We start from the raw sequence: 19,510 nt of genomic DNA on the forward strand, positions 1-19,510 counted from the left end.
TAATTTCAGGTTTTGTTTTTTTTTTTAACTGTATGGTATCTTGAATTTTGTTATGATATACTTCTTGTAGGAATAGAAAATTCATTCCAAGAATGTTTTTTAGAAAATTTTCTTTATGATAAAGTCTGTCATTTTTTTGATTGAAAAAAATATGCATTGTTAATGATTTAATAAAGTGTAAAGTACTTAAGTGACACTTTTTTTTTCTCCTTTTGTTTTATAGCATTCGAAAGGCAATAGACGAGAGTGAACCTGAGGTTGAGGAACGCAGGAATTCTCACTGCATTTGGGTCAGTGGGCAAAAGAGCCTAACAGAAAAAGAAGCAGCTCATCTTATAATTGATGAGGCAATAAAGCTTCTGCAGCAAGATCTGGCTCTGATAGGTGTTCAGTGGAGCCCAAATATGCTCCACAGAGAATCTGAGGCTGGAAAATCCCAAGTGCCAGTTACACCAGGAAATGCAAAATTAGTTTCATTGTTTTCAACAGAAGTCCAGCATGGTTCATTTTTATCATGTACAGTGAACAAAGACCAAGCAGAAAAACATAATCTGGTTAAGCAAAGCAGAACTGAAGTTATTAACGACAGTTCACTATTCAAAAAGTCATCACTTACAGTTAATAAAGAATATAAGGATTCAGACACAGGTATTGTAAAAGAAATTAAAAATGCCTGTAGTACAGCTCATGTATTGGCTCCAACAATCAAAGGACGTTTTAACACTACATCAGATTCTGAAGGTAAATTAAAAAATAATCAGAACCATACCACAGGAGATGCAATGTCAGAGATTATAAGTGATGTCAAAGAGCAAGAATCCACTACGTTTCCAAATAAATTGTTGCCAGTGCCCTCTACTGCAAGCATGAAGACTTCAATTTCAGATTGTGTTAGCCAAGAAAAAAGATTAAAAAACAAAAATGTGCCTGAGACCAAAATGAAGAATGGTGAAGCCACTTCAAATGCATCGCTAATTCCATCTGATGGAAATGTCTTCACTCTTCAACATGAGATACCAAGTGGAATTTGTAATGTTCAGAATTGCAAGAGAACTAATGGAAGTCAAAGTACAGCCTTGGAGATTGGGCATATATTAGAAGACATTGAGAAACAACAAAACTGTAAGGGTTTGGTGACTTTAGAAGACAGAGAATTCATTTCTACGGCTTGTACATCAAAAATAAAATATCAACAGGAAAGTGGAGGTTCTGTAGAAGAGTTAGTTTTTAAAAGTGCAGAAAAAGCCAATCAGACTAGATCAGTGAATTGCAGTTTCGATAACAAAAAGACTTGCTGTCAGAAAAAGAATGTTCTTTTTGCCCTAAATAAAAATAGCAAAGAAGAAGAGAAAACAAAAATCAATGAGTTAACAGCTCCAGTTCTAATTTCACAAGCTCGAATTGATAAAGGAAAGCAAAACAAATTTGAAAATGGATTAGTGAACATTAAAAATGAGCAATGTCTAAACACTGGGGAAAGTTCAATAAAAAATTGTCAAACCAGCGATGGAGCAGGAGACGTACAACATTACCATACTGGGGGAAAGAGTATGTCACCTCCCCCACAAGAACCTATAAAACATTTATCTCATTTAGATACTGTACACAGTCTTTCCCCTGACCTGTATGTTGCAGAGCTGGATAATTTTGGGGAAAGCTTTCAGTTGGATACCCAAACAGAACAAATTATTCTGCAACAAGAATGCAAGATTTTAGAACAAGGAAAATTAAATGTTAAGGAATCCAATTGTAATGCAGCATCTTCCTGCTCAAGTAAACAGATAGAAGCATTTGATTTAGTTACTGAAAACGAAGATAAAACCAACATGGTAAAGCTAAAGTGTCTAAAAAACTCTAGCGTAGAAAATAATGAGTTTAACAAAAATGTAATTAAAAATTTGTCATCTGAGAATCCGAGAGGAACTTCAGATGTTTGTACATATAATATTTCTTTGTCTGATACACAACTGGGAAACTGTCTGGATTATAGTGTTTGGGCCCTGTGTGAACCAGGTACGTCCTCTCTTCTTCCAAATGATAAGACAAATGTGAACAATGTTAATGTCTTGCCAGCTGATCAGCTAGTTATGGAAGTTAGTGCTGATAACAGTCTCAATGGAAGTAGCAGCTTCTTATTTGACAGTCTATGTGAAAACCTTCAGGATGTTTCCATAGAACCAGCAAATCAAGAAAACAAAACTCAGAACCAAGATGATTATTTTATACCAGCTACACAAGAAAAATGTGATCTACCAGCAGATGTGCCACAGAGTCCCAAGCAATGTACTGAATCCTCATTTAATCTATCAGACTTTGGTGATTCATTTCAAATGGATGAAGCTCCGTTTCTCAAAAGACTTAATGCAGTTCTGAGCAGTGATGATGAATTAACCTCAAGACAGAATGAAGAATTAGAACCCATTGCAGTTAAAAGTTTGCCAAATGAAATACCTAGATCTAAAGATAATAATGAACAGAATAATTCATTAGTTTCGTTTTGTTTAACTCCAGGCATACAAGAGATTCTTGACAGATGGCAGAGTTTAGCAGGTGAAAATACTGTAAGTAATAATGAAGTGTCACCAGATCATATGTTAGCTGTGCTTTCATCTGATAATGATATGGAAACAGTACAGATCAACAAACAAAACAAATGTGTTCATCAGACTCCAACAAATAACGTTCTTCCAACTGAAAATAAAAATTCTCCTTCTTTTAATTCTCTTGATGTCAGCAAAGATTCTGAATCAAGACCAAATAGCTGTAATGAGCTAATCCCTCCAACTCCACCACATATGGCAGTTACTCCAAAAAACTTCTCTTCAATTAAGTCCAGTAAAAGGAAAGAGAATGTTTTAACCAAGTCTTGTGCAAAAGAAGAAGGTAAAGATTACAAAATGCTGCGTACATCCAAGACATGTAACAATGAAGGATTTTCCCTCAGATTGTCTCTGGAAGCTTCCCCAGAAAAATATTTTCCCAGTAGTCCAGAAGCATTTACCATCATAGATGTAGCAAGCAATTTGTCACTGTTTCACACTTTCATCAAGGAGTGGAAATCGAAAAATAGGTTTTCATTCTCACTTTCATGTGAGAGAACTGAACATGATTTACCAATTTCATCTGCCATAGGAGGAAAATTTAAAGCAGGTGAGTTCAGAACAGTCTATTTGTATGGTGAATTCCATTGTTATTTTTACAAATTCTTGCATATAATAATTCATTGAATGCCTTTTTTGTACTTGATTAGCTCATGTATCAAGTCACTTACTATTTTTGCATATACTGCTCTGTAACAAACAGGAAAACAGTTTTTTTTCCACAACATGTCTACCATTTAAATAATGTATTTTATTAATTTTAGTATGGTGATGACATGTGCAGCATGTATTTTTAAGTATACAAAAAACTACTAACTAGTGTGTGTGATTTTATGCAGTAGACTGCATTATTAACATTCCTAAATATTTCAAAAATGTTTTTTGCTGTCTCAGTCTCTTTAAGAAATTTAATTGTATCTGAGTATATACCATGTATTGACATTTTTTGGGGTTTTTCTCTCTGTAACTAAAGAATCTCGTGAGCAATCACCAAAAAAGGATGGTTGTCTTTATCAAGGAAATGAAAACTATCTTGTCACTGGCTTTTCTGTATGCTGGGGTGGAAAAGATGCCTACTATATTTCTCTTCAAGAAGAGCAACAAAACACAGGTATGGTTAGCTTTTCTCATTTTTCCACTGGTATAAATATTTCTTGCAATAAAGTAATCGAAAAATTTTATGTTAACCAGTTAACATTTGTAAAATGTGATCAGCAGGTAAATTTGATAAAATGATGTGTATTACCGCAGCTTGTGTATATTGCTTTGTGAATTATTTTAAAATAGTGCTGCTGTTTTTGTGTATATACTGTACATGGTCTGCTGCTGGGTCTGTACAAGATGTTTCAATTTAGTTTGTTAATTTTTATTAAGTATTGCATGTATCTTTTAAGATACTGTAACTTTTGTAGTTTTTATTTTTTTAACAGTTTGACATGTTTGATTACATTAATTGTATTGATATGTTTAAAATTCTATTTTAGTGTAGATGTTCAGTTATTTCATTTGCATAGTTGTTACTGCAAGCATTGACCTCATTATCTCAATGCATTTTCCTTATTTGTAGATATCTGTGATCTTTTGACCTCCCAATGTTACTTGTTTTAATACAATTAAACAATACAACTAAAGTTGTCCATTATGTTAATGTGAAGTGGTATAATACATGTTATATAGGCAAACATATTTACACTTTGATATTTAAGTGTCATATTGTAACAAAAATATTATTATAAAAGGCACATTTTGTTTTTTATCCTCATTTTTGTTATTTGTGTATAGCATTATTTAATTGTAAGAAGAGACTGCTTATTTATATGTCTGTACTTTTGAGCTCTTCTTCATATCATTAAAAATTTAGTACAGATAACTAAAAAATAAAAGCCACACCTACCTCATTTTTGTTAATAGGGTTTTAGGCCACCATGAGTGGCCAGAACAGCTTCATTATGTTTGAAATTTACCTCCCAAATACATAGAAGGGATGTGATGCTCTTTTCATGCAAATTTCAATTTTTGATGTTTTGATGATTTGGTTTCTGGGACCTTTCTAGTTAACTTTATTGCACTAAGGTGGGTTGGTATCATTTGCTAAGATAACTTTCATATTTGTTTAAACCTTATTGACCTTTCTCTTCATGCTTTTTTTTCTGACTATCCCCTGTAGTTGAGGGCGTTGTCATTGGTCTGCAATACCATCAGAATAGAAATAAGCTGAACATGATCACACCTTTTTTTTTTTTTCCCCAAAGGTTGTGTTTCTTTCAGTGTGCTAGGTAAATAGACTTCATATGTAGACTTTAATGCTGTTGATGCACTGTCACCTTGATGTTTTACTAGACAAAACAAGGCTATTGCTAGATTAATACTGTCCATGTACAGTTAAACCACTGATCTCACCCCTGGAAGAGTTCATTTTGACGAGTCTGAGAATTTCTCTAGCAATCATGATCAAAATGACAGCCTTTTGCTGTCCAGCATAACTTCCACTTTATATTTTTCACAAGCAATAATTTTTATTCATTTAATTTTTGCTTTATTAATTTTAATGGGTAAAACACATGCATTAAAAGTGTATATGCATATTTTAAAAAATTCTTTTAAGAAATCGTGTGTAGGGGCCAATTTGTTGAATATCAGTAATCCCAATCTCATCTACACCCCTCTGATGAAGCCTTGTATACTGCCAGCCGTACGATAAATGCTCAAATCAGTCTTAACTGGAGTTGCAGTTACATCACTAACAAAGGGTTAGAAAGGTTGCCATGGTTGTATTATACATGCAATTTCAAGACACAGATCCTTACCTGAGAACGTTCTTGACTTGAAGGTGGACATGTTAAGTATGTTTTATTATTATTTTTTTATTTTTTATTTTTTTGCTCACATTCACTGGTAACCCAATTAGACGCATTTTAAACTACAAGAACATTTTTTTAGCAAAAATACTTTACCACAGAACAGTTTCTGGTGCCAAGTTAATGTACACAATATATATTCGTCCTGCCAAGGGAGAACTTGCAAACTTCACATAGAAAATTGCAGGGGCATGGAAGTCAGACCCAAACAATCTGGTAAATATTGACAAAATTGGGTTGGGGGACATCACAGTGATAATTCGCAATCCAATATCAACCATTACACAAACCACGTTATTTGAATGACCAATAATTAAGGCTGTCAATGGAGCACAAATTTTGTTAGAAGAAAAAATCATTGGTACTCTTAAATGTTATATGTATGCTTAAGTTAATATTTTGATATTGACACATTTTTATAATGCTTGAAATGGTATGGCAGGTCCAGAATTAATAATAACATGAGCAAAATTGTAACATTTGTTATGTATGCTTCTAATTTTGCAGCTTTGATATTTGCAAGTAGTTTGAGTAATGTATAATCTCAATACTGTTGTGTTAGGTGTATATGTCATTAATGTTATTAATTGTTCTATTCACAGATGTGAGTGCTAGTTTAGCCCCACCGCCACTGGACCAAAACTTGCCAGTTAAAGACCGACTTAAACAAATACAGTCTGTGTTACAAAATGGTTCATCAGTGACATCTGGAAAGTCAATCATAACTTATGACTTTAAGGAACAGTATAAAGTGCTTCTCGTGGCATGTGGCCTCTCTTTAGAAGGAAAATTTGAAGATCCTAAGGTTGGATTTTTTTTGTCCTTTTATTTTGCAAGATAGTATAAAACAAAGACGACTGTGACAGATATTAAATATTCTTTAATTAATTTTACATTTTTTATCAATATAGCTTATTCATGGAACTATCTAAACTTACATGTAAATAAAAAATAGGTAATATTTCTTTGTTATGTTATTTACAGTATGCTAGTTCTAACTATGAAATGTATGGCAGAGAATAAAGATGAGTATATCCTAATTTGTGATATAATTGCTTTAGACATTCTGTATGTGTTCATGAAGGTGATTCAGAACTGTAACACTTTATTTTTTTATGTTTTAAAATATTAACTATTGTATTTCAGTCCTACAGTATTTTATAATGTATTACCCCCTATTTACTTAACTGAAATCAAAGTTGAAGTCCTATCAATAAAGGCAAAATGATGTCACTCTGTTGCGCTAAGCTAAATTCTTCCCACATAAATCTGTTTTTAATTATCAAAATGAGTTTCAAATGTCTCTGCAATTTCCTACATTAAGAATGAAAATTATGGTACACAATGGCACATGATTTAAATGTGTGCCCTGTTGAGTTCTGCATTTGAAATTATTTTGCCTAAATAAATGTACATCTCTCTGTTGCGTATTTAGACCTTTAACATGCTGTTTTCATTAATCTTGTATACACAAGTGAAATATGGTAAGTATTGTTAATGCCTTAAATATTGTTAAAAATTTACGGATAATTAACCATCGAGAGAAAACCACGCCGTGCTTTGCATAACCTAACATTAATTTCAAGAACATTAGATTATTTTGCTCCAGGAGCTTTGTTGTAGCTCAGTCCAGATTTACAGTCCATGCACTAATCAGCATTGACCAGTCAGGATGGGAGCAAACAAAGCCTCACCAGAGCATGTGATTACTGTAGCCAATTGTGATATATGATTTCAGCTGAAGTTTTTAGCATCTTTGCTTTCTCTTTTATTATGTCAGTTTGTGAATTTTAAATTCAGTATAAACCAGGCTTCAAACTCTCCTGTCTCTGGTAATAGTAAGACAGTCCCAATTATAAGTGTGCCAGAGTACTTGATTTTAAAATGACAATACTTGCCAATAACAATTTTCATATTAAGCTGTTTTTTTTTTTTGCTATAATATTTGAAAATCAAAGTAAACCTAAACAGTACACTTTAATATACACAGAGCAGGGCTTACACTAGCATTATGCCATCTGCTGAAATGTGTGGAATGCATTTTGTTATACAAGAACTAGTATTCCATCACTTCAACATTTCCACAGATGGCCTACCACACAGGCTACCATTGCTGCATAGGTCATTACATGGTACCTTGTGCAAAAAATAAAAAGTATTCTAGTACTCTTGTTTTTTTCCATCCTGTAATTTGTAAAATTAAGCATAGTTTTAAATAGACATCATAAATAAAAAGAACAAGGTACTGTATATTGTTCAAGAATTTCTAAAATTCATATTTAACTGTTGAAGAATTAGTATTTGATTTAAAATTGATAATCACTTAAACTAATACAAGATTTAATGTTATGTTTTAATATATTATAAAAGATAACTAGCAATAAAGATGCTTTTTTTTCAACTGTTCAGTTTTATGTAATTTATAAGTTACTTTATGTTATTTTCCTTTAATTCTTAATAGGTTGCCTGTTGGATTTTGGACCCTGGATCTAAAGAACGAACACTCCACAATATGGTTACAAACTACATCCCACAAGAGCTGCGTTTGCTGGAGGGGATTGGTCCCGGACAAGGAATAAAGAGTTTGGGAATGATGACCAAAACAGAATACTCTGGCCGCTTTAGAGCATCCTTAGAATCTGTGCTTACATTTAGCATTATGAATCAACTTAATATCTTGCTAGAGAAGGAGAAAATGCAAGGTAAATTATCTTTACCTAACTTTAAATTATCTTTCTAAAAATAATGTTTTTTATTCATGTTCAGTAGGTTATTATTTTAACAATATGTATTTTTTTATATTACTCTTAGTTCCATGGACTTTATCAAATCTCTATAGATCATGAATGGAAATAGTATAATAGATTTGACAATTATGAGACTTCGTAATTGTCCAGTGGTGGTATTCCTTTGCTCTTTCTTTATTCCAACCAACAGTATTAAAACTTCCTTATAACCATTATCACCGGCATCATCCCTCTCTCACCTCCTTGAAACTAGCATTTACCTTTTTATATTAAGCAGGCTGTCTGGCATCACAAAGATCAATGATTGAGTCCCTAATTAATTCAGTTATTTACATGCCTAACAAACAAATCACTAAGGCATTGTTGATGGTAGCTACTGAAAAGGTGCTCTAAGGTTAGCATGATATACTGTACTATAAATCTCTCTGGCCAGTCATTTTTTATAGCAAACTCAGTGTATAGCCCTATTGTAGTGATTTTATTCTCAATGAACATGTGACACTAATCATTTGGCAATGCTGATTTTACTTCCCTAATGAGTCATGTGACTAGTTACATGGAACTGAGCTATTGAGAACTGGATACTGTATGTTCTAAAAGTAGAAGGGCATTTTTTACTTCTCAGTTATGCAGATTCTTGACGTTTTTAGTTGGTATATAGTTTCATCACATTAAAGGTTGAAACTTTTTGGTACATGTGCTTGAATCTATTTACTTAGTATCAAATTGCTTCATATGATAATGAGATAAACCGTTTTTATGTTGCAAGAATAAATAGATGAAATTAAGAGATCAGAAGCAATTGATAAAGATGGTGGTGAAAACTGTTGGACTTTCAAAGCAAGGGAGACACAGCAATTTTAAATAGCAGAGTGAGGAATCACTCTGCAAAAGATGGAAATAGACTGTTCTTACTTTAACTTTGCAACATGCTAAAAGCACTGGTTGTTCCTAAACGTGGTTTATGAATGCCTGAATTATGTACTGAAAACCTATTCTTGTGAACTTTTTTAATAGTGATTTTCTATTTTGTTTTAGATTATGTATTCTTAATTGCCACTTGCATAGAGAGTCCTCCTCCATGTATATACTTGATACTGTAGTCAGCATTTGTATGCTTTGTGCAGTTGCTGTGCTAGATACTTATTTTTTTATTATAAATTTGTATGGCTCAAAAGGTTTGACCAACTGTTGACATTGATGACAGAAGAAATTAGTGGCACATTATTGAAAATCTTAAAGGAAAATCAAAGAGGGATGATGCATGAGATAACAGACACTATAGGGATTAGATGTGAGTCAAATTAATCCATTCTTCAGTAATGCAATTATAATGATTATTATTTTTATGAATAACAACAACAACAACATTTATTTATATAGCACATTTTCATACAAAAAAATGTAGCTCAAAGTGCTTTACATAATGAAGAATAGAAAAATAAGAGACACAGTAAGAAAATAAAATAAGTCAACATTAATTAACATAGAATAAGAGTAAGGTCCAATGGCCAGGGGGGACAGAAAAAACAAAAAAAAAACTCCAGAGGGCCGGAGAAAAATAAAGTCTGTGTACATTAGGTGCTCAGAGTGTTGACTTACTTATTACCGTATGTAGTGTTAAAGGAGAATCTTGAGGTAAATAATTTGGATTAGAGAAAATTTAAGAAGCATTTCATAACTGGGAATGAACATTGGATACATCCCTATAATCTTAAATACAAGCAATTATATCAACATTGTGAAGCATGGTGATTCTCCAAAAGCAAAACAATTCACTGTCAAAGCCATTGCTGGCAAGATCATGTGTATAATTGCTCTTCCAGTATTGAGTCCTTGTCATTTCATAAATGCTAAATTTAAACTATTTCAACATTAATCAAAAGTTTAAACTGTTTTGATGTATTGCATTTCTGTCAATGTTTTGTTTATCTTATCCACTTTCATTTTTGTTTTTGCTACTTTTTCCCCTTAAACTTTAAAACGTACATAAAGATGTTTTCACTAAAGTGGAGATGCCTAGCCAATACTGCTTAGCTCTCCTTGAACTGAATGGAATTGGATTCAGCACTGTAGAATGTGAGTCACAGAAGCGTGTCATGCAAGCCAAGTTGGGTGCTTTAGAGTCCGAGGCCTACCATTTGGCTGGCCACAGCTTCTCACTTACTAGCCCAGATGACATTGCACAGGTAAGCAAGTTCAAAAGGATGGAGTGAAATATCGCATTTTTATAGATTGTTTGTTACATGATACATCATTTGATGCATGTATTTGGGCACATCATCAGTGAAAGAACCTGGCGTTGTTGGGTGTTTTAGGTCTTTCGAACTATCATACACCCTCTTGCAGGCGACCCAACTGAGGTTTAAATGAAGAAATGTGTCATTTTCATTCTGTAGATCCCATATCCCTGTATGTGGCAAGATCAACACGATAAAGTAATGTTAAATTTGAAGATTTTATATATTAATGGCATTTAAATGTAAATCACTTACAGTAAAAACAATGCGCCAGATATATAAATGGAAGAAACATTTGCTGTTATTTTTTTGTTTTCTTTCTTGACAAGTCTCAAATTTACAATGCAGGACTGTAGAAGAGTAACTGAGTGATATTCTATTGCAAACATTAATTTAAAAAAATCATCCAAAATTCATAGATAAGATGATATAGTATTATATGCAGTATTAAAAAGTACTACATAGTTTGGTGGATCATATTTAAACCATCATAGGTTCTACTGAGACACTAACACCCTACTCCCTCCTATAAGCACAAACTCCTTGTTTATCTTTGGCATTCTTCCCCATAGGTAGGAAACATTTCTCATAGCTTATGTACACAATTTCTTTCTATGGCCAAAACACACTGTGACAAGCCACACTACAGTAACGTTAAATGTGGACAAGAGTTTTCAATTTTTGTTTATGAAGAGAGCATACATATTTAATCGTGCATATACTAATCTTAAGGGAGGTGTTGCAGTGTCGTATGTTGCTTAGAGAGTAGTGCAGGAGCATATGAAAGTTTAGGGTTCTCTTGGGATGTGCATGGGTTTTTGGAATACTGTTGCATCCACAGTTAGAGAGGGAGAGCCATTGGCTGCGTGATGGAGGCACTGCAGTGGAAATTGCCAACAGAGACAGACTGCGATGATAATTGGTAGCAGTAGTGGGCTAATGAGATTTATGTGCAGAATAATTAGTTTTGGTCACCTAATAATGGGCTGGCTGCACGTATTTAAGATGGCTTGGGGATTGTATTTAAGGCCGAGTGTATTACAAATGAGGTTAGGTAAGGGAGAAAAAGAGGAGCACTGGTTCTTCCTTATTTCAGATTAAGAGTAGCCCTACTGAACATTGCCAGAGGGAACAGTAAAGCTTAGTACAGCAATCTGATTCCAGTAGTGCTGTGCAGAAGGGATTGGCAGATGTCAGAGGATCTGGGAACAGGGAAAGTGGAGTAGGAGATTTACGGCAGATAGAAAGTGAAGTGCTCTTGATCAGCCCTCCCATACTAGCACGGGCAGTGTAGGTATGTAGGTGGGTCAAGAAGAAGGTGCTGATAATGATTGCTAACATCGGTCAAGGTCGAAGATTAGGATTTGGGGTTTTCTTTGTGTTTGAAGAAGTTTTTATTTTCTTATTTTACAATGTGTGAGCTGACAAAATGAATTTTTGTATTAACAAAGTGCACATTCTTAAAGTAATGGACTGCACTACTTTTTAATAAAATACTATTTTGCACTGTTAACATAGTTGTCTGTGTACATCAGGGGTGCCCAACTCCAATCCTGGAGGGCCATAGTGGCTGCAGGGTTTTCATTCTAAACCTTTTCTTAATTAGTGATCTGTTTTTGCTGCTAATTAACTTCATCACACAGACACACACATTTGTAGAGAATGTGATTTATTCTTTCATCACATCTCCTCTTCTTAATTATGTCCACATAAGCACTATTTTTTATGAAGTTTCAAATGTTACATAAAGTAAAAAAAGAATGGAGAAATAAAGAAATGATACTGTATATACATAATGTTTACATAGACACAAATGATCCTTAATCATTTTTCAAAAAAATAAAGAAGCACATACCAGGAGGGAAGATATTCAGAAAGACTGTAGGACCCACTAGATATACCTTGTTATACTGTACATCCAATGCATTGTTTTCATTTTAGCTTTTTATATTACAGTCTGTTTGGAAATACGTACTTGAGAAGATGAACATGAAAAATAAAACAAGTATTTTTCAGTAGTTGCTTTTATTTGAATTGTAGATCTTATAATGAGACTCCCACCTGGTTATGGAATGCTGATTCAGGCCAGGCTATTTTCTGTACAAACATGTCCAAAAAACTTAGTCTCATGAATAATTATTTTTGACAATCATAACATATTTGCTGCTTGCTGTGAGCAAGAGGGAATTGTTCTTATTATGGATACGTCTGAGAAAAATGAGTGGAGTGCTTGACAGGTATCTATAATTCAGGTGACTATAGATGAAAGGCTAGTTTATTTCAATGCCCCTTCAGTTAATACCATATGTTTAATTAAACCCATAAAAATATACAATCAACTTGTGGGTAGTATGCTATGCAAAGAACTGTTATTCGTGAAATATCGAAATGCTTGCTAGCAGTGGAGTACCTGAAAAGAATGAGGATGTGTGTGGTGCTTTATATGATGGGGGTCATCATATGTGATCACTTTTTCATATCATGCCATTGTCAAGATTTAGAGAGACTGATGATGGTGGGAATGGTCTAGAAAAAAAAATTTGAGCTTCTATCAGCTCTGCTCAGGAAGTGGTACCAGGCCTGTTTCTACCAAAAATGTATTTTCATTAACACCACCACAATTGTCATAGAGGGAAACGGGTATTTTACTTTTTGACAATAAAATAATATTCTTCAGATCAGTTTTCTTATAATAAATGTTGTCTGTTTACAAATATTGTTGATGTCCAAGTTATTTCTATGTCATTTTTATATGTGGGTTGATTTTGACCTATAATGCAACAGATTTCACGATGACTACATAAAATTTTAAAGTAACACAAGTAGCTTATTTTGGAAAAGTATGTCTAATACAGTTCTGTTTTATTAGTAATAACTAGGCGGCTCCGCCACCTGCTTGCTTTGCTTGCGAACCCTATGGGGGGCGGGTGCCCCCTCTGTCTTGTGGCTGCGTCACGCAAAGTATGTTAAGATGCTCCTCCATTAGAGAAAGCAATTGCATTTAAAGAGATGGTAAATGCAGGGTGCGGGAGGAAGGCGGTTTGCTCCTTAGTTATTAGACAGGAAATCAGTTACTTGAGTGTTTCACTACAGCTGTTTATTTTAAATACTAATGAATAATAAAATGTAGTTAAAAGTAAAAGTAGAAATAAAAAAGTAATTTCATTTTTTATTTACTTCTTATTAAGTTTTAACACCTCCTCAAAAACAATATTATGAATTACTAAAATGAAATTTCAAATACCAAAAAGTACACGGACCAATTACTTCATCCTCTAACTTACATTATATAAATGTTGCTTTTTTGCATTTCTGTTTGCATGTTGTTCGGGATGTTTTTCTCTTTTTCATTCACCGGACAATACTCTTTGTTTTTGAGTTTTATTATATTTTTCGACATTCATTATCAGCTTTTGCTGTTCTTTTTCTATCGTGATGTAAAATTTGACGTTTTTGAATAGATAATTTGCTTTTCTTCATTGCCATTATAACCAACTGCGTTAAGGTGCGAGTTAGCAGCACGGGCTGGTACGGAGAGAGGATGTGCGCAGTAAGAGTAACGATTGGGCAAGCAGTGTGGAGAGGAGTGGTCAAGGCTGAATAATGTGGACACAACGGAAAACCTTTTTAATATAATAGAGATATATAGTCAGTTATAGTAAAAGTAACATTTATTTAACTCTAGAAATAAAACTTTTTTTTTTTTTTTTAAATTGAAAATGAGCATTCTTGGAACTACAAAATATATAAGTAAGCACAGATGTTTTCATGGTGAGTGGATAAGTTAACAGTTAGGGAAACCAACATTGGATGATAGTCATTATTATATGAGTGATCATGTGACTGATTGTTATGTTGAAAGGCTGCTGGGTTACAAGTGTGAGTGCACCATTTTAAGTGTATAATATCAATCTTTTCTTTTAAACAGGTCTTGTTTATAGAACTGAAATTGCCTCCAAATGGAGAAACAATTGGACAAACGCACAAGAAAACACTAGGATACACAAGAAGAACAGCAGCAGGTGTCAAACCTGTCCGTTTGTCTAAGCAGTTTAGTACTACAAAGGTAGATGTTTTTTTTTTTTTGTGATAACTAGTTTTGTCTATTATATGGTTTTGAAGAATCCAGTAAAACACTGAGTCACTGACTATTTGATTTCTACCATTAAGATATAGTTTTACTGAAAAAGTAAATTATTACCATAATATACAAATTCATGAGGGCATGACCGGGTCCTCCCTGCATGGAACTTGCATGTTCTCCCCGTGTCTGCATGGGTTTCCTCTGGGTACTCCGGTTTCCTCCCACAGTCCAAACACATGCAGGTTTAGGTGCATTGGCAATTCTACATTGTCCCTAGTGTGCGTGCGTGCGTGCGTGTGTGCATGTGTGTGCATGTGTGTGTGCGCGCGCGTCCTGTGGTGGGCTAGCGCCCTGACCGGGGTTTGTTTCCTGCCTTGCGCCCTGTGTTGGCTGGGATTGGCTCCAGCAGACCCCCGTGACCCTGCAGTTAGGATATAGCAGGTTGAATAATGGATGGGGATGGATGGATGATTGATAACACAGATACCTGAAGTGCTTACCTAACCAAATCATTCTCGTTTTATTTGTGGTTTGTTTCATGCATGTACTTTAAGCAAGTTATGCTTTTGTTGTGTGCCAGAAGTTAACACAGATTCCCAATATATGTTTGCTAAGTTTAAGTTATACCTGGAGCTTCATCATAGGTGTCTTCTAAGAGCAGATATAATTTTAGGTTGTTTATACCTTATGCCACTTGTCTTTTTACATAAAAACCCCGGTCCTTATTCTGCCTTCATGATGAAATTTGTGGTTCAGTTTGTCCATATTAAAATGTAATTATTAAATAGTCATTTCAAGCAATCAAAGTATGTACGCTTTTAGGTAAACATTCACTGTATGTCGTATTCTTTTAAAGCTCAAGGTCATCTGTTCTCCGATGGTAATCACTGTATAAATGTAACGTAACAACCTCAGACCTGGTTATTTTAAGGTCATTAATGGTCTGGGCCTATCCTGACAGAGAGACTGTGCAAACATAAGAAGAACAACAAATTGAATTCAGCATCATGGATTCATGTAGAAGCAGAGCTTTCTACTGGGCCTTCATGTAACCTTCTCAGTGTTACTCATAATACAGTGAACAAAATTCCAAATGCACTTATACCAATAGGGTGAAACATTAAAATGATTGTGGAGGCTTGTTACAAGCTGTACTCTTAATGAGGTATTTTTATTTCTTTCCATGTTTCAAATGGTGTAAACTGGATTGATAAAACAATAATTACCATCATTATTTTATTTGCTGTGTATACCAGGTATTTTGTTTGTTCATTATTCCATCCATACTTTTTATCCTCTTAATCTAGTTTTACAGTACTGGAGAGCCAAACCATCAGATGTTGGTCTGTCACAATGTATGAACCGAATTACTCCTCTCCATATCTTATGGATCTGGGAGGGTGACCTATACAGATCCTAGGAAAATGTACAAACTGCATTGGTACTTCCAATTGATATGGGAGCACAATATGCATTTTATTGTACCTATTACTAACATAACATTCTGTACAAAGCAAATAGCAGACTACCTTTTTTTTTTTTTTAAAAAGGATGTTCTTCAAAAATTGAAAGCTCTACACCCTCTACCAGGCTTGATTTTGGAATGGAGAAGAATAACCAATGCCCTGACCAAAGTGGTGTTTCCACTGCAGAGAGAGAAACACATGAATTCTATACTAGGAATGGAGAGAATATATTCAATCTCCCAGACTCATACTGCAACAGGTTTAGTAATCACCTCTTTTATTGCTTTATGTAAAATATATCACTTTTAATTTCATGCAATTGTATAGTATTAGCAAAATTATAATTGAAACACATTGCCTTGCATAATTATTTTTAATAAATTACTGTATTTTTTGTAATTAAAATCATTTTAAAATTTGTCAGATTATTTTTTCTACCTATAGCTCCTATCTATTTGTGTATGCAAAATTTTATTTATGTCATGCTTTAATTTATAAATTTGCCTCATTAGGACGAGTGAGTTTCATTGAACCCAATATTCAGAATGTTCCAAAAGATTTTGAAATTAAAGTTGAAGCTTTAATTGAGAAAGAGAGCTCGAGTGGAAACCGCAGAAATTCTAACAGGTATCACTAATGTCCAGCATATTTCGTTTTTTTGTCATGACAGTTAGTTGGTTAACAAAAATCAGTAGAAAAAAAAATATTAGTGTTTCTGTAATTGGTTGTATAAATAATGTTACTTATTAATAATTTATTCTACACCTGTTGCTCATGTTAAAATTTATTTTATGCTATGATTTATAGATATGTGAAACCATTAAGTTGCCATCATCTTCCATTGCAAGATCAAAGCAATAAAGATCCACAAGAAAAAGGACAATCTTTTTCGGTTAGCATGAGGCACGCATTTATCCCTTTCACAGGTAATTTGCTTAATATCTCTGGAAAAACTTATGTTTACTAAAATCCTTAATTTTTAAAACTAAGACGTAAAATTAGAAAGTTGTTCTATAGACGTGTTTTATTTGTGTGCTGTCATTTTATCAAAGTGATAAACCTATGTTTAGTGTTTATGTTAGACATGCTATGTTTATATTAAACCAAACAAAATTTTTTAAAGTAAAAATGAATGCATTTTTCTATAAATTCAATAATGGATTATATGAATAAATAGCACAATGAGCTTATGTGGCAAACATTTTTTAAATTTGAAAATTAAAAGTAAAGCTGCATATATTATTATATTGACAGGTGGACTCATACTGGCTGCAGATTATTCTCAGCTTGAGCTGCGCATCCTAGCACATTTATCCAAAGACCGTAGGCTCATCCAAGTACTAAACAGTGGTACAGATGTTTTTAAGAGTATTGCAGCTGAATGGAAGATGATTGATCCAGAGTCAGTAGATGATACACTAAGGCAACAGGCAAAGCAGGTTAAGTAAAGATACTAAAATTATTTTAAAAGCACACTCCAAATAAACAAACTGTCTTTTCAATTGCATTACATAATCTGGGTAAGCATTTATCATCTTTTTTGTTTTTGCACACTGTAGTCTGAATATTTTGTTTAATACATTTTCAATCTGTCTGTTTAAAATGTAATAAAAATTATTGTAGCTTTTATTTTTTAACTATTTGTTTTGTTGCTATTATTAACAAAATATCAAAGATAAAAATGTCATGGAAGATATTACATTTATACTTTTAAATATACTGTATTAATGTAAACTTTAGATCCCTGCAGTTTATCATTCATTTTCTTGAAATAAATGTTCAGAATTACAGTATGGTAAAACCTAATAATTCACATATGTATAAGTGTTGTAGTGGAAGTGCTTCTAAAATAATACAGCATAATTAAAACAAAAAATTCTGAAGCTCAAAAAGAAGAAACCATAGGTAAATTCATTTTTATTGAACATTAAACTAAAATTTACCATGAGTCATGTCATGCTGTTTGTGTTTTATTATTACTGGAGTGAAGAAAGTAAATTGTCAAATTTCTTACAATTTTAATTCAAGTCATATAATGCCATCTTATGAGCATTCTGATTAAAATAATCTAGGTTGTTTTTATTATTTTAAAAACCTACACTAAAAAAAAATATACATTTTGGGGGAAAAGTGCGAAATTCCATGTTATAGGTTATGTAATTACTCTTTCTTCCTAGGTCATTACAAGACCTTTCTTCCACAGGTGCAGTCATAGTACCTTAGCTAGCATCCTTAAACTAGTTAATAAAGCACCTGGAATTTAAGTCTCTTTCTTACGTAAAAGTGTTACCAATATTAACCTGTTATTCCTTAAAACAGGATTAGATATAGCACACCCCTTCCGTAATGTCATGCAGTTCAAAGTAATATTGTATAGTAAATTTCTTTCTTAAATAATAAACAATTTAGTTCATGTACTTTTTAAAAATATTTCTGCGTTGTGTTGGACAGATTTGTTATGGAATAATTTATGGTATGGGAGCTAAATCACTTGGAGAACAGATGGGTGTTGATGAAGAAGATGCAGCATGCTACATAGAATCCTTTAAATCTAGATATGCAGGTAAGAATTATTTCCAATAACTAAATATAGATGATAAATGGAAAAAGTTTAAACCTTAAATTATTACCTATATTGAGACCATTAGTTAAAAAAAAATACATTTGCTGTCTTATATTAGAATTTCTCAGTCATATTTGAATTTGTTTGCAGTATAGATAGCAGTGAAAGCAGATGACTGTTATTTTTAAATTGATTTAAAAATTATTCTGTTTTACCTGTAATGTTTACCTTATCTTGTCTTAATACCCATATTTAAAAATTAATTAATGCATACATATTTTTTAAGTGACAAAACTTAAACAGATGTTACATCACTGCTAAAAGGTAAGATAAATCTTTAAACTATGTGGTCATATTTCTTCAAAATATATGTTAATGTATAGATAGATCCACACACGATCCAATAATGAATGTAGCAGCCTTTCATTGGAAACATAACAAAAAGCAGATATTACTGCCAAGTACTTGATTATAATAATACAACAGAACAGTTGTGTTAATTTGGTTTGCAGTAGCTTAGACTGCTTCTTTACCATAATTTATTTTTCAAGTATTGTAAAACCAATATGTGTAATGGACTTTTCACAATTATTTTCTAACTAAACATATGAGTAGTTCATGGATTAGCCCCCTTTAAAGACTGCTTAAATTTGCATATGTTGTAGGTGTAGCGTTAATCCACGGAATACAATGTAATCATGCCTTGTACATCCCACATAGACTAGAAAATGTTTGGTGAGATAATGTTGATTCCCTGGCTAAAATACCAAGGGTAAAAGGTACTGTCTATTATATATTATCTGAAGCTATAATGCGTCTTTTTTTACATTTTATTAACTTTAGTATTCATATTACAATGAATCAGGCACAGAACAAGCAAGAATTCAATCAAGAATTTGGTCATATGAAATCAGCATCAACAACCCAGAACCAAGAGATTTTTTTCTCTAAT

The 19,510-nt window shown here is 33.1% G+C and overlaps 1 protein-coding gene across 2 annotated transcripts in view; it reads left to right on the plus strand.

Moving 5' to 3' along the window:
- The window catches only part of polq (polymerase (DNA directed), theta), a 90,722-nt gene that overhangs the window by 58,936 nt on the left and 12,276 nt on the right, over window positions 1-19,510 (plus strand). The window contains exons 18-28 of one of the 2 annotated variants that reach the window (XM_039744324.1): window positions 224-3,150; window positions 3,574-3,711; window positions 6,061-6,263; window positions 7,920-8,160; window positions 10,201-10,394; window positions 14,374-14,511; window positions 16,080-16,254; window positions 16,508-16,622; window positions 16,803-16,921; window positions 17,250-17,434; window positions 18,447-18,558. In XM_039744324.1, the coding sequence (XP_039600258.1) occupies window positions 224-3,150; window positions 3,574-3,711; window positions 6,061-6,263; window positions 7,920-8,160; window positions 10,201-10,394; window positions 14,374-14,511; window positions 16,080-16,254; window positions 16,508-16,622; window positions 16,803-16,921; window positions 17,250-17,434; window positions 18,447-18,558 (4,547 nt within the window). Of the gene's footprint in view, window positions 1-223; window positions 3,151-3,573; window positions 3,712-6,060; window positions 6,264-7,919; window positions 8,161-9,383; window positions 9,463-10,200; window positions 10,395-14,373; window positions 14,512-16,079; window positions 16,255-16,507; window positions 16,623-16,802; window positions 16,922-17,249; window positions 17,435-18,446; window positions 18,559-19,510 lie in introns of those variants that run through there. The other variant, XM_039744325.1, reaches the window with a different exon arrangement.

The sequence above is a fragment of the Polypterus senegalus genome, chromosome 2 (genome assembly GCF_016835505.1).
Source record: "Polypterus senegalus isolate Bchr_013 chromosome 2, ASM1683550v1, whole genome shotgun sequence".
In the NCBI taxonomy this organism is placed as follows: domain Eukaryota; kingdom Metazoa; phylum Chordata; class Cladistia; order Polypteriformes; family Polypteridae; genus Polypterus; species Polypterus senegalus.